Below are 14,810 nucleotides of genomic sequence, written 5' to 3'. Positions count from 1 at the left end.
ATGATTACATAACCACACCACTCCCAGGATAGTAACATAAATATAGAAAAATATGTAATATATATATATATTTATATAATGTATATGCATATAAAACTTAAGTATCAGAAAGAGAACATAGGATGCATCAACATGGAAACCAAGTGAAAATACAAAATTAGAGTAAGAACACAGCAATGCCCCTGCTTTCAAAATCACAGCAGGTTGTACAGCAGCAAAGTTCCCCGTACTGTTCTTTGCAGCTATGTAACAGGGGAAGAACAGTCATGTCATCTTAGCCAAGAGAAAATCCTGACATGCACAATATGAAAATTGACTTCACTCCAAATTAGGAATGGATCCTCTGTAAGAATGGCTTGATTTCAAGTGAATAAACATATTTAAATATCTCAAAAAAATGCACAACAGGAGCAAGATTTTACTGCATTTGGTTGTCATGACACCACTGTTTCTAGAGATGGGTGTCTCCTGCAGAAGAGTGTGTCAGAGGCAAGGTAAATAGCTAGTGTTTCAAAGTTACCCACACCGGCAGCAGCACTTCTCCTGACCCAGCAGCAGGAATGATTTCTATCTGGACGGAGTTCTGAATGTAAAGTGACAATGGAGGCAGTGGGAGCTTTATGGTTGTAGAATATGAACTGAGCCTAAGGTCTGTAATATACAGGACGTACGGTGAATTCCATTTCACTTGTCAGGACCTCTCTTATTTTCACTATATCCAATATGGATTACCTACCAAAGAGCGGCGTATAACTGAAAGAGGCACAAGACCTAGTAAGTGCTGTGCTATGCGTATCAGAGGATCTAGCAGAAAGTGGTCACACCACATGTAATCATCACGTAATTCAATCCCAGGAACTTCGGATATCATTTTCCAGCCCTTTGAATCATTGCATTTTCTTTTATACTGTGACTTTACAGTTTCCTTATAAGTGCTATATAATAACAGGCACCAGGCAATATCAAACCTGCAGAAGCCAAACCCATTGGCTCAAAATGCACCTCCAATCAAGTACCTATTCAATCAAATCGTCTTTCTAATCCTTTGAAAACATCTCAGCCGTTGAGATTTTAGTATTCCAGACATTGTGGGTAATTTTTTGATTACAACAGAATCCCATGCAACATACTCCTCCAGTGACATGAGCATCACGGCTTAGTCCAAGGGAGGATATGTCACCACATTTCAGCAGCACTTACGAACTTCACCGTTTGTAGTCACGCGTTCAATGAATGACTTTTATGACGTCAGCCGAGGAAAAATTGGTCTGCCACACCAAACTGGGTAGACCTTTTTTTTGTGTGTGTGTGTGTGTGTGTGTGTGTGTGTGTGTGTGTGTGTGTGTGAGGGATTCACAGAGCGCTCTGGCCGTTGTTTATCTTTTGATGTGAACGGTTACATTTGAATGTTTCAGAAATGAATAATATGAAATTTGTCCTCAAAGATGGAAAAGGGATAAAACACTTTAAAGAAGTTCTTTTTTGTAGGATTTTTCCCTACCACAAAAGGGGAATAAAGCTCAACAAAAACAACATTAAAAATTCATCAGTAGTGATGAAGAACCATCAATATTTGCCCAGAATGTCACAATGGGTGCATCCATATGAAAATGTTACTTCAACACTACCAAATTATTCTGTGTATGTATAGAGGCCTTTACTGAAGTGCTGATCTCAAGCGATACTTTATAAATACTAAATGCACTTTTTGACATGACTGACCACCCAAGTAAAAACTCTGCATGACCATCACTGAGAGTGTGTCACTACTGGAGACTTCAAGCTCCATAAATGGCTAAAGAGTGACAGTTTTTTGCTTTAACGGGTGATTTTACTTCTATGCACATTCCAAACAGAACAAAACTCATCAGTGAAAACATCTGGTATTGTGATTTGGCTTGAAAAAGGTATCCTTTTTTTCAGGGTGCGCTGCGTCTGTGAGGAGGTGTCCACCTGACCTCAAAGATAGAAAGATGAAATTGTGCTCAGCTACATGCAAAGATTAGAAAATAATTCAGATGGATCACTCAGATCTTTTTAAGGCAACAGTTTTACATGAAGACACTTGGAAATGTGCTCTTGCAGAAAGAAAAATATTAGGCGTCGGCTTTACTGTCACATACTTAAGTAGCATGAAGTATCAGAGGTGTCCTAGGCTAGTGCTGCCACTGGAAGGCATGTCAGATACTTGTTCACACTGGAGTATAAGAAAATCTGTGCTATCAGTCATGGAGGTTGGGTCACAGAGAACCAATACCCTGCCGGTGCTGGGGTCGGGAGCGGGGTTGCACAGTGCACAGACAATGTAGGTTATGTAAGAGAGACAGAAGGAGGGAGAGTTGTGAATGCAGCATAACATCACATAGAGCTTGCCGTCCCATTTCATCCCGCAGTCTAACTACTGAGCTTCCTCTCAGTACAGGATGAGTGGGCTGGGTCAGAACCGGGGAAGGACCAGGCAGGAGGAGGAGAGCCCAGTCCTGTCAACACTAGGAAGGAGCTGAGAATGGAGTCGGACTGGAGTTATGGTTGGTGGACTTGACGATGGTAATGACACTGGTGGTGGCACCCTTGCCTGGCGAGAGGGGCCCACGGGTCACAGTCCGGGCAAAACATTGCAGGGCCTCATATTTGGCACGCAGGGCATCCAATTCCAACCTCATGCTGGCGTTCTCCCGGGCCAGCTTGTCCACTTCCTGCTGAAGCTCTATTTTTTGTCTCTCCAACTCCTCCTTCTGGGTGACGCGCTTGATGCGGCAGCTTGCAGCGTAGCCACGGTTTTTCAGGGTCCTTCGACGCTGCTTCAATCGCACAACGTCCTCCTTCGTCAGCCCGCGCAGGTGCTGGTTGAGCTCCCGCACAGACATGGCCACCAGCTCATCGTCACTGAGTGCCGGGGCATTCTCGCCTGACTCCTTCTTGACCTGATGGACATGCAGAGGGGATGAAGGCCATCAGCAGCAGGAGCAACAGTACAAACGGTAACACAGAGTGCTGGAAACATCAGACTTACCTTTAAAGCTTTGCTCGTCTTGAAATGAGTCGTCATTCCCTGCATGCAGACAACTGTCAGAATCTCACAGAAGACACACTAAGAGAGAAGAGAAAAGAATTGAGTGAAACACATTGTCAGTGGTGGAAACAGCACATGCTAAAGTGAAATATAGTACAAATATATAATTCATGGTCAGCTTGACATAATAAAATGATAAAATAATGATACATTAAAATAGAGGGATGAAAGTGCCAAAAATGTATTAAATTGTCTACATTAGCTTTGTTTTAACCTGCTGCAACATTGAAACGAAAAGCTTAAATTTTCATAAATCAAGAAAAAAACAATGATGTATTCATGGGTATAGTTTAGTATCTGTAAACTACAAGATTACGTTTAATATCTTTAAGTACATTTTGATGAGAAAACTTCAATAACAAATGTTTTTACCCACTACTTCTTGTACATAATCAAGACATAACAGCAGCATTCCACAGTTGCATCATGTGTCAGCATTTGTGTCTTCATGTTAGTACCAATCATGCCAGCAGAGGGCAGCATAAGCCTGTTCCACACAAGCGCTGACAGGCACTTCTGTTTACTTGCTAGTGGAGGAGGGCTTTGACAATGTAGTTCAAGAGACCAAGCAAGATTAGAAACAGGCAACCTTTCCTCATAGAACTTTGAGTCTAAGCTCGCCGCCTGAGCTAGTTTGCCAGGGCAGTTTTAAGAAAAGCCTCCCTGTGCTCATTACACTGAGGCACATGCTTTCCAGACTGCCGCCACAGCCAAAAAAAGCGAGAGCGCTGAGCTGTGATCCTGTGAGAGCCACACATCCCCCCAAGGCTCCATTTCAGGACCTGCAGACCAGGCGGACTACAAGTGCACTGTTCCATGCTCAACTGCTGCCATGGTAACGCCCTGCAAATGGGCGTGGGAGTGTGAGTCACATGGTCATCAAAAGGGTAAACAAAGCTCATTCATCACCGCAGCATAGCCCATACATAGTACAAACAACAAGCATATACTAACTTCAAACTCCTCAACTTCTTTATCCCGTTACTTTCCTACATCCACTTGTATTTCATCTTCTTCTGATTCTGATGTCTGTGCTCAGAGGGTCCTTTCCCACTGCCTCCTAATCACAGACAAAACACTGTCACACAACATTTACAGGGTAGTGGATACGCATGTGGAAAATTCCTGGAGATAGAGTGTCACAGAGAAATACTTTCCTTTATAGTCACTGATGTATTTTTGCTGTGAGACAATGTACTCTATCAGTTTGGGGCTGTGTCTCGTTGCTTGGATCCTCTTACACTGGGCTTTCCTGAGCCGCTCTATGCCCTTATTTAACTCTGGGCAGATATATTTAGCCCACAGTGCTGACACAAATTTCTGCCAACTAAACAATTTAAGTAAGCATGCGATAAGTGATACCTCAGTAAGAGGGCAAATATTCTCTGCAGTCCTGTTTGCTGTAGCTTTGATGGAAGGAATACTCATATTCTGGGTGTGGCACTTTTGTTTTTTTGAGTGTGTGTGTGTGTGTGTGTGTGTGTGTGTGTGTGGTTTTTTTTTTAACATCCTAAGGATATAAATATTGCTATCTGCTGATTTGCAGACGCCAAAAACAAGAGTGCTGTTATCCCTTGCTGTCTTCAATGAAACGCTGCCTTTATGATAGCTGACATTCAGCAGTCTACAGAAAGTATTTTGGTGTTTGCGTCACAAACAGATGAAGAAACAGATGACAAATGCATGCACCAACCAAACAGCTAAACCCAGAGCCACAAAACCTCCTGTTTGGAGATTCAGAGAACATCTGCTACTGTCTCTAATCTCTTTTTTTTTAAATTCATTTTGCAAAACATACAAGACACAAAGAAATGCATGACTGTGTGATGAAATGTAACACTCCACTAAAGTAAGAAGCCTAATTTAAGTCGTATTGCGTCAGAGGGGGTCCCTGGGTATATTCCTTGCAAAGATCATGGAAAAGTGGTGTGTGGGGCCCCTTTCTCTTCATACAAGGGGCCTCCAGCGTGAACTAAGAGGCCAGGTTGTTTCCCGAAATTCTTTAGGCATGTGCTTATGTTTTTGTAATGTTCTCCTAATCAAGAGGCAGAAGTTTCTTAAGGGGATTTTCTACTTCTTCCGTTACTTTCACACAAACATGACAAGCATATTTCACTTAAAAAGAAGGGCGTCTCACTATCAAAAAGAAAACAACTCAAATAAGGTTTTTCGGGACAGTAAGAGAGGGAGTCTGGGAAAATACCTCAAAGAAAAAAGCCACAGATGGCGGCTAGAGAACAAAACCACATTCCTGAGTGAACACATATGTGCAAACCCTCACAGGCACGCATGCAAATCTTCTCTGGAAAAGGGCACATGCAGCTTGAATATGTCCTGCGATGCACTCAGCTATGGGGGTGGAGCTGAGACAGCCCCACTAGTAAAACAGCGGCTGCAAAATTCACAAAATGTCTGGAATTCGGGGGTGTCTCACATCTTTCACTTGCCCAAACAAATCAAATACAGCCTGTGTGCACATGTGAGGAAATAAATGAGGAGTCCACCTTTTGAGTCCATCTTTGTACAAATCATTGTCAACAAAGTCATTTATCTTTCATTTTACTTCCTTATTCTACTCTTAAAGCAGATGCATTCCTCTCTAGTGACTAATAACCAAATAAGTACCGTTTACTCAGCTACAATAACAAATTTATAACATTGTCAGATAAGACACAGGATGTACATGTCACAGCTTTGATTACTTTTTGACAGAATCGACGTGTTTGATGCAGAAAGCAGACGATTTACTGCCAAACTTCCACGTGTATCACCTGTCGCTTTGAAAATGAACTGGCCCTTTAAAGACTATTTCTGTCCTTTTCTTTCAGAAGTGTTGAAGAGCTGTACCAAGGGAAAACAGCTATTACTACTCTTGAAAATCCAATTCATAACTTTGGTTTTGTCTCAGATAAGATGAGATAAAGTCAGATTTCATAAGGCTTTATTGAATTTGTTCATTGATGCCACATGTTTAGGCATCTGGTCAAGTTCAAGGCCGGTGACAGCAGGCAACTGTGGGGCCCGGCTTTCTTCAAAAATAAACAGCATATCAAAGACTAATGCGCCCCGGCTCGGGTGAGAAATGCCGACTTGGCTGGTCTGGACTCCCGTCTGTCTTGTCTTTTGCTTTGAGTTTAGAAAAAAAAATCAACTCTAGTGTTGCTACCCTGGCAGTCTAAAAAAAAGTTCTTGTCTTTGAAAGCTCTTACATTTTTCTCAAGAAGACATTTTTCAACAGTCTGGATCTCCCTGCATTCTAGTCTCTTTCTCCAGCGCAGCACATTTGGATATTATGTGAAGGAAATGGAGAGCATAGCTGAGCAGTGAGTCATGCTGTTTACTGGTAAAAGCGACGACCAGCGGCAGGGAATCACACCCTCCTGATCTGACGTTTCCTGGAAAATCCCGTTGTTTCATGAGGAGGAAGGAAAAGTACAGAGAACCTTGGAAATGGGTGGCATGACCACCAGAACTTTGGTACGGAAAGGGAGGAGAAGTCACTGAATATCAGACATGGGGACGGTAGGAAAGAAATGTCAAGAATGCAGTGAAGAAAAAAAAGCTCTACCTGCTCCTGTTTTTATTATATGGGAACCAATAATGAGAGAATAATGAGAATAAAATCATACATTAGATCGTGTCTCTAAAGGTCAAAGCAAGTTTCCTCAATGTTAAAAACAATCATGTTTGATTCATACTTCATGCTCTCGCTGAGGACGTGACAGTAACACACGCATATGAAGAAACCAAGTGTTTGTTTTGCTGTCATGGCAGAATCAGGAGGTTACTCAGATCCAGCAAGTCAACTCCACGGAGAATCAACAAGGAATCCCCGAGAACGCCATCCAGCAAAACAAATAAACATGACACGTAACACACCTCTGACCTTAATGAGGTGAAAGCAGCGGGCTGGATTCAGCCCTCTGACAGAAAAAGGAGGACGCAAATCAGTGTGGGTGGTAGCCAGACATAATTGTCAGGAAGTCACTTTGGACAGATGCACCACAAGCCTGTTGACACGTTCATCTGTTGTTTACACTATGCTTGGCATGTTCGGCTGCGAATAAAATCCCTGGCTTCCAGAGTCAACAATTGCACACTCTTTTTTTCCAGTAAGGCGAGCAAAACACATCATAACTAACATGTTCCCTGTGAGTCATCACATCACCAACCACAACTATTTCACTTTCACAATACTCCACCACAAAAAAAAAAAGAAAAACGGTGTGTATCCCATGCTGCTTTCATCTACTGACCACCACAATGAGAAATAGTGTTGAATAGGTGATAATTTAGCTATATCCTGTGTCTGCGGGGGGATTTCTCCTGATCTGCTTCGTCATTGTCAGACTATTGTGGCAGTAAAATGAGTCAACCGCTGTTACTTCTCTATCCAAAGCAGGCATCATCACTTTAGAGATGGAACCACATGTTAACCTCATGACAGAGGAGTATGTGCCCACTCCCACAAGCTCTCAGACACATGTGCACCCACCATAGACAGTGATTAAGAAAAAACACCCATAAGACACCACTTGGTGACATTATAAGTGGAACGAGTTATTCAAACACACAATAAATTCCACCTATTAATCACCATAGACTAAAACAGCTCATGTCATCCAATAAAAAAAGGAAAGGGCTGATGTCCAAGCATGTACAAGACAAAAATACAGATAATCTCATATAAATATAGTCAAATATAGGGTTATTCTTATGTAATGGTAATAGATAATGTAGTAAAACAGTCTTCTTCTAAGCAGAAAGATAAAATAAAGGCTTTTTTCCCCTGCTCTGATGTATCTTGTGTGCCAATACATGTATGTGCTCTTCCTGCTGTGCAGTGGCTGCCTGTAGGCCAGCCAGCCCTGGTGGTCTAACTTCACATTGTGCCCTTTGTCCTACATGTCTAAAATGCAGACCACGTGTTAATTCCAATGTCAAAAGTAGGCTGGTATTATTGCATTATAAACAACTCCCAAATGCTGAACAAGAGAATGAAAGGGGAAGATATCTTAAGTTACAGGTCAGTCCGATTATTTCACTTCAACCCCCCCCCCCCCCCCACCAAAAAAAAGCTCCACGGATCGACTTGATAATCAGAAATTATTGTTATTACGATTCCATTTTAAAATTGGAACTTTTACATTTCCCCCCAGTATAAAGCTATGTCCTTATCTGTGCTTGTTACAAAATCTATAATCATTTATACCAAAGGTTTAAATCGCTTTTTTTTAAATAAATAAATACAAATACAAAGCTGATTGAACCAGTTGATCTTCGACAATATCAAACTCGAAACGCAATAAACTGATCATTTTGCCCGCTTTCATCTACTTCCTATAGGCGAATATCGCTATCTGAGTATTGTAATTTGTATAACCAGCACAACACGTGTCCACGCCGCTCAATCTAAAAATCTAAAAAAGTCAACATCGACTTTCTAAACAGGGATTAAAAGTTCTCCTCGTGGACGGGCGTGTGTGACCGTCATAAACCCGTCTGCATGCGCCTATATGTCAATCTAAGCAATCTAGAAAGGAATGTCAAAACATCTCCAAAAAAACAACCTCACCTCTGAGGATGCGGATATCTGAGGACCGGAATGCGTAAAAACGGGATGAGTAGGTTTCCAATCCAGACGACGGGGTCACTTGACACGATTGGTAGCCTAGAACGCGTCCAGCAGACGGCGAGCGATGTGTCCTCGTACTAAATTAACTACAAAACAACAACAATGTACTAACATTCCACGCTCTGCTTCCGCAAGCACTCACGTCACCAATTCCTCGTGACCGCCCCCTCCATTCATGAAAATAACTTTCTGCTGACGTCAGTCTGGGAAGGGGGAGCTGAGGGTGGGGGGTGGGGGCCATAAATAGAAGATAGACACTGCTGGCGACTGTTTTTGCTTACTTTAACAAACTAATCTGCTCAATGTTGCCAATATTACACAAGTGAACACTCGGGACTAACTTCTAGAAACCTGTTGCACTCTCAAGCCCCCCCCCCTCCCCTCCCTCCTCTCCCATGAGCCTCCTCCATGCTCAGGTCTACACTATGAAGTAAAAAAAAAAGTGCATTAACTGGGGAAAAAACTGCAACCTCCCCCTTCTGTCTGACTTGCTAGCAGCGGCATTCCATTCCTGAGGAAAGTATGTGGTGTAGCAGCCCGGCAGTCACAGGATTTCTCTTATTTAACTGCTGCTGTCACAGGTTATTTTGGGTAATTAAGTACTGGATGTGAATATGTGAAGTCAGAAGCCTTTTAAGGACTGCTCTCTATGACTTTCCTTGTTCTTTGGTTAGCTATCACAAGCCCTAAGGTTGCTTCAGACGAAAACAGATGCAGCGTGTTTATACTACAAACACTGTGGGCGACACAGTTCAAACAAGGCTAAAAAGCAAAAGAAAAAAATGTCACTTATCCATATTTTTTTTCTTTCTAACTGCTCCAATATGACTCGGGGGGCAGATATTTGGAGCAGACTGAAATTATTCTGTTAATTTTTTTTTTTCATGTGGGATTTTTTTTTTTTTGTAACACTGCCTCCAGTGAAAAATGTGTTTTTCATCTTGTTCCCACAGTCGAGTGTTGGAGCTTCATCATGTGCAGTAACAAAGGGAAGCTGTTTCACATCTATTAGCTAAAAGTGTACATTCATTCTGCGCTCGGAGAAAATCTGATTTGAAGAAGCGGGGCTACGAGCATAATTTGTGACATCACCAGTATTTGGATAAAGTATCAGCCCTTTTTCATAGCAGCCCGGCATTTACTCAGGTGCGACTGATCAAATTAATTAGAGCCTCGCTCCATTTAGTGTGTCGGTGTTCCAGTGAGCCAGCATACACACATCCAGAGCCCTCGGCCGCCTACATGGAACTGTGAAGCTTCCAGTGAATAAACACTTAAAATAGAACTTAAAAAGTACAGAAGTCAGCAGTTAAACATGTAAAATGACAAATGTTTCCATAATCTGGAGTTTCTAATGAAGTGTTGGTCAGAGGATTTTAATGTGGAAATTATAGATGTTTTCCTGCAGGTTAAACATGATGTTAAGAGTATTTTGTTTGATACAAAACTGGAAACTAGTAATGTAACTAAATTGTTCAGTCTATGTCCAACATACATTCTCATAACACAGGTAAACATTTGGAGACTAGACTGGAGAAGCTATCAGTTTTATGTTGATTCAATGGTCAGAGTTCTTATACTAATTTATTTGTATAGGCTGGTAGATGGACAAAGAATAAAAAAATTCCATTATAATGAAGCCTAATGGTTCATCGAAAGTTATGAAAACAAACATCCACTTAGTCAGGCTTGCGATTAAGAGTTTAAGCTTTTTCCTAAATGCCAAAAACAGCTTCATTATTGAATTTTTTTTGTTGCTGTTCCATGACGGTTTGCTGCTATTTTTAGCCACTAGGGAGACAAAAGAGGAAACAGCAATAAAATGTCACACAATTAAGTGGACTGAAAAGTTAGTTTTTGCCTCGTTTGACACTTACTGTACCAAGGGGTTTTTTCTTTTTTTTTTTATTGTGTGCTTGGCTTAACTTTTACTGTTTTTCCAAAGCATTGACGAAACTTGGAATATTGAGTCACATGTGGAACGCTACCTCATACCATTCACCAAAGCCCACTTCCAGCAAAACTGACTAAGTACTTAGAATCCATCTCTTTTACCTGGGCTTGGTGCCAGACACCCAGGCAGGCGGACACTGATATTGCTTGCTCTCATGCTTTACAGCTGGTGACTCAACAGATAAACGTCTTCCTCTCAACCGCATGTGGAATCAATTGTTTACTAGAGATGGTGCGTTTGATTCTTTTATCTTTGCCAGAGTGTGTTTCACACATAAACTTCATCAGATGAGTAACCACCTTTTATGTTCTGGTGAGCTTGTGTTTCCATTTTGCTGACCACAAGAAACAATTTTTCTTTTTGGAGAGTTCCTGCGAGGAGTTCCAGTCAGGAGTACCGCTTGGTACTCAGGTGGAAAGTACAGCTACTGTATTATCATTATTATTATTATTGTTGTTGTTGTTGTTGTTGTTGTTGTTATTAATAATGGCCAGGCCTTATATTGAGATGAGATACAAAGAGACGAAATTCAATTGCATCAGACAATTGATGAATTGCGCTGGGGACAGAACTAGATGGGGTTACATTAGATTAGAACAGAGACTGGATTCAATTGTAATAGTTGAGAGTTACAGGAGATCCGATTAGATGAGAGGCGAGATGAGATGCAATCGGATGAGTTTGCATTAGAGATCAAATGTGATTATGTTACATTAGAAATTAGATCACATTCCACAATTAATGGCGATACATTCATGCTGTGGTGCAGTAAACTTCTTTTATAATGTCATATTTCTGTCCTTTTATCAGTTTAAATCAATCTACAACCCACTCCTTTTTTCAGTTTCTCCAAAATTGATATGTGAGACAGACAAATGACAGCACGGTGAGGAACTGAAACCTTCCAAAATACAGTGCCTCATCAACAGACCAAAAAAAAAATCTCTAAATACATTTGCACTGTGTATAACTTCCTGTCAGAATGCCTCTTTATCAGCATAAAGACAAAATGCAAAGCAAGGAGGATATGAGCAAGGATGTTCTATTGTTCAGACTAACATGTGGTCTTACAAGCTTAACCACACTTTCTCTTTTTCAAAACAATTGTGTCGAATATTTTACACACCTGAAAAGCTCAGGAACCCTGAAGTATTCTTTCTGTGCCGGTGTTGCAAAAACAGCAAAGGCAAATTGAATGGACTCAGCTTTTAATAACCCTTTCCCACATTTCATCATTCTCAAAGTGCTTTACAATGTTGCTTCATTCACACACGCGCGCGCGCGCACAAACACACACACACACACACACACACACACACACACACACAGAGGAATGCCACAAAAGTGCCACCCTACTCATCAGGAGCAATTAGGAGCTCAGTATCTTGCTCAGAGACACAGGGGAGGTGGGGATTAAACTCGCCGCCCTTCAATTACCAGATAGCCACTCTACCACCTGAGCCATGCCAACCAACTTCACGGCGTTCTGTTTAGAGGTCTTCTCGGCGCGGGACAAAGGGACAGTTAAATATAAAAAATGTCTCGGCCGTGTTTTGGTAGCTGAGAGGAAGCAGATTACGATTGCCGATGAACCTGATCACTCGTCTGCAGTGTTTGACTGGTTAAATCCAATCTATAGCAACAGCACATTAGACAAATTGTATTACTACATGAGCTGAAAGAGTCAGGACTTTTTATAAATATGTCAATTGCATGCAGATGATTTGGAAAGAAGGGTTATAAGTTTTCTCTTGGTTGTGATAAGGCATTATTTCCCCACTGTTTATCAAAGCCATTCAAAATTATTTCCCCATTTTTACATCCGGTTGCTTATTTTGAGTGCCACGCTCCTATACTGACATTTCTAAAGCCAATTAAAAGGAAACGGATTATTTAATTGATAGGTTATACATATACAAAGAAGGCAGATATATGATTTAGATCAGATCAGAAGATAAGATCATATAGATCAACTGGAGTCCCCACAGGAGCCCATCATCAAGTTCTGAAGGGGAATTTCAGAAGGTCGACCCACAAGTAGTTCATATCAAAGTGTACAAAACAGACATGTAATTTCCCATTGCCACAAGGTGGCGCCGTGACTGATCTGCCCCTGAATACAATACATTCTTCCGTGGCCCTTACCGTACCCCTCCCAGTGGTTTGGTGAACATTGACCTCATACTTCTTCTTTTTTTTTTTGCATAATCCTGCTGTCAGACAGACGCCAATGAGAACGTTACCCAAGCTATAGCCTATAGAGGTCCAGTTTAGACACAGCACAGCACATCACAAAGGCATAAAAAGGCGATGCTGAGTTTCTAGTTCTTCTCCTTCCATGACGACACTCACTGAATTTCTGCAGAATGATGTAACATTATGTACTGAAACTAATCTGTCTCGCTGTTGCACGTACAGATGGATGATGAATTTGTCATTCGAAGTCGGTTTTCACACATCAGCAGAGGAGGGAAAATTCCTCTGAGTTCACCTGAAATCTGACTTTAACACGTGTACCCACGAGCACAATTTGTGATGTCAGTGCTAGTTTGGGAGCCAGTCACGGCGTGATGTGGAAACTCCAGTGCACACGCAGCGTGAATGGAGACACCGTGTTCAGCTGTAAAACAATATTTATACACACAATGTTGTTGCCAGGAATGGGAGCAGATGTCATTTAAAGCCTTTAAACTGTGTAAAAAAAAAACAAAATTGAATTATTCCTGAAAGCAGAGAGATTACAAATGAGATGTTGAGTTGAGACGAAACACAAACAGAGATGAAATTTGAACGGGTCAGAGAAATTAAATTAAAAAAATAGACTATGATAAACACATTATGAGTGAAATTAGCACTGGTAAATTATGTGCATGTTTCTTGTGTCCCGTAGAATTTTCAAGTGGTTAGACAAGAAGAGAGACGAAACTCTGCGGGACCCCTTGAAATATTTCTGATCAGTCAGACATCCAGCTGCTGCTGCTAAATGTCATACCGCCCAATTACTGTCCATCTGGTAACAGTGTACATCGATGGCCTGAACTACACCCAGTGTTCAGCTAAACAAAAACAGAGAGTCATGTGTGGCAGACTTGTCAGGCTTTGGTTAGCTCAACCAACTGTGGGGTCTGGGTACATACAGGCAGTTTTGGATTACAGGAAGTTACATTGAGTGACTAATCTTACTTTTTTTCTGACTCAGACTGTTGAACTTAGTAATATGATCTGGCACAAAGAGGCCCCTGTTGCAGAGGATCATCCCCCCCCCCCCTCGCTCAAACTTATTTGTGAGAAGCTGATCTTAACCTCATAGATTTTAAAAACTGATATAGTAGCTGAGCCAAATAAATCATCCTAGATTTAAAAAAAAATCCCAACATGATCACATTTTCTTTTTCCTGATGTTTGCAGGATTTGCTAACTGAGGTATAGTGGTAACCGTGCAATGTGATGTCAAAAGTAAAAGCGCTGCTTTTCCAGATTTCTAGACTTCCCATATGACACAAGATTTAATTGGGAACATCGACTGAACATTCCACTGACTTCACCAAAATGTGTTTCATATGAAAACACTTTACGTAACCAGCTGGCAAGTTAAAACTGCATGGAAACGAACATGGTGAAATTACAGTAGTACTGACAGCCGGAGCAGGTCACAGCAGACTGTTTGTGCTTGATATTCACCAGAGTTCTGAAAAATCCTCTCAGCTTATAGCTTCATTGCAATGACTATAATAGGATAGAGCATCCTGTGTTGAACATATCTAGTCAATCCAGCAAGAGACAGTTGCCCGTTTGAAGCCTGGTCAGGCGTTAGTAATGTGCAAGGAATGAACAAATCACTGCCAGTGACCATGGGTGGGACGACATATGGATACAAAGGGTGGCAAACTCAGATGTTCTCACTTTGTTTTCCTTAAGGCATGGAAACAGTGGGAGACCCACACACACACACAGTTGTCTTACTGTTTTTGTGGGGACCTGTCATTGACATTAGTCCAGGTGTAACACCTAGCCCTTTACATTAATCATCACAGCTGTATGAATGAGCCTCGCGAGAACCTAAAATAACCCCAATACTTATATCAAGACTAGGTAGGTAGACCCCAGAAAAGCCAGTTAAAGTCAGAATTGTGGTCCCATAGAGCACC

General features: G+C 41.4%; 1 protein-coding gene across 2 annotated transcripts; it reads right to left on the bottom strand.

The window, feature by feature from the left end:
- Positions 1-1,327: 1,327 nt before the first annotated feature.
- mafk (MAF bZIP transcription factor K) lies at positions 1,328-8,789 on the bottom strand. Of its 2 annotated transcripts, XM_086186380.1 has the most exons (4): positions 8,649-8,789; positions 4,028-4,133; positions 3,014-3,091; positions 1,328-2,924 (listed from the first exon to the last, which is right to left on the bottom strand). In XM_086186380.1, the coding sequence occupies exons 3-4, from the start codon at positions 3,056-3,058 to the stop codon at positions 2,490-2,492; spliced, it is 480 nt and encodes a 159-aa protein (XP_086042506.1). In that variant the 5' UTR covers positions 3,059-3,091; positions 4,028-4,133; positions 8,649-8,789; the 3' UTR covers positions 1,328-2,489. The 2 variants fall into 2 exon arrangements, with proteins under 2 accessions (XP_086042506.1, XP_086042505.1); XM_086186379.1 differs by lacking the exon at positions 4,028-4,133.
- Between the last annotated feature and the right edge of the window lie 6,021 nt (positions 8,790-14,810).

This window comes from Aulostomus chinensis, chromosome 18 (assembly GCF_037954235.1).
Source record: "Aulostomus chinensis isolate RoL2024-O1b breed Wild chromosome 18, RoL_Achi_v1.0, whole genome shotgun sequence".
Lineage (NCBI taxonomy): Eukaryota > Metazoa > Chordata > Actinopteri > Syngnathiformes > Aulostomidae > Aulostomus > Aulostomus chinensis.
Note: the sequence above shows the minus strand (reverse complement) of the source record. Positions and strands in the feature narration are given on the sequence as shown.

What these genes read in the sequence shown, in the direction of transcription:
- mafk (XM_086186380.1), bottom strand. Translation starts at nt 3,058, where the DNA reads ATGCAGGGAATGACGACTCATTTCAAGACGAGCAAAGCTTTAAAG. An exon ending in AGACGAGCAAAGCTTTAAAG is followed by an intron (nt 2,925 to 3,013) that starts GTAAGTCTGATG and finishes CATGTCCATCAG; the next exon opens with GTCAAGAAGGAGTCAGGCGA.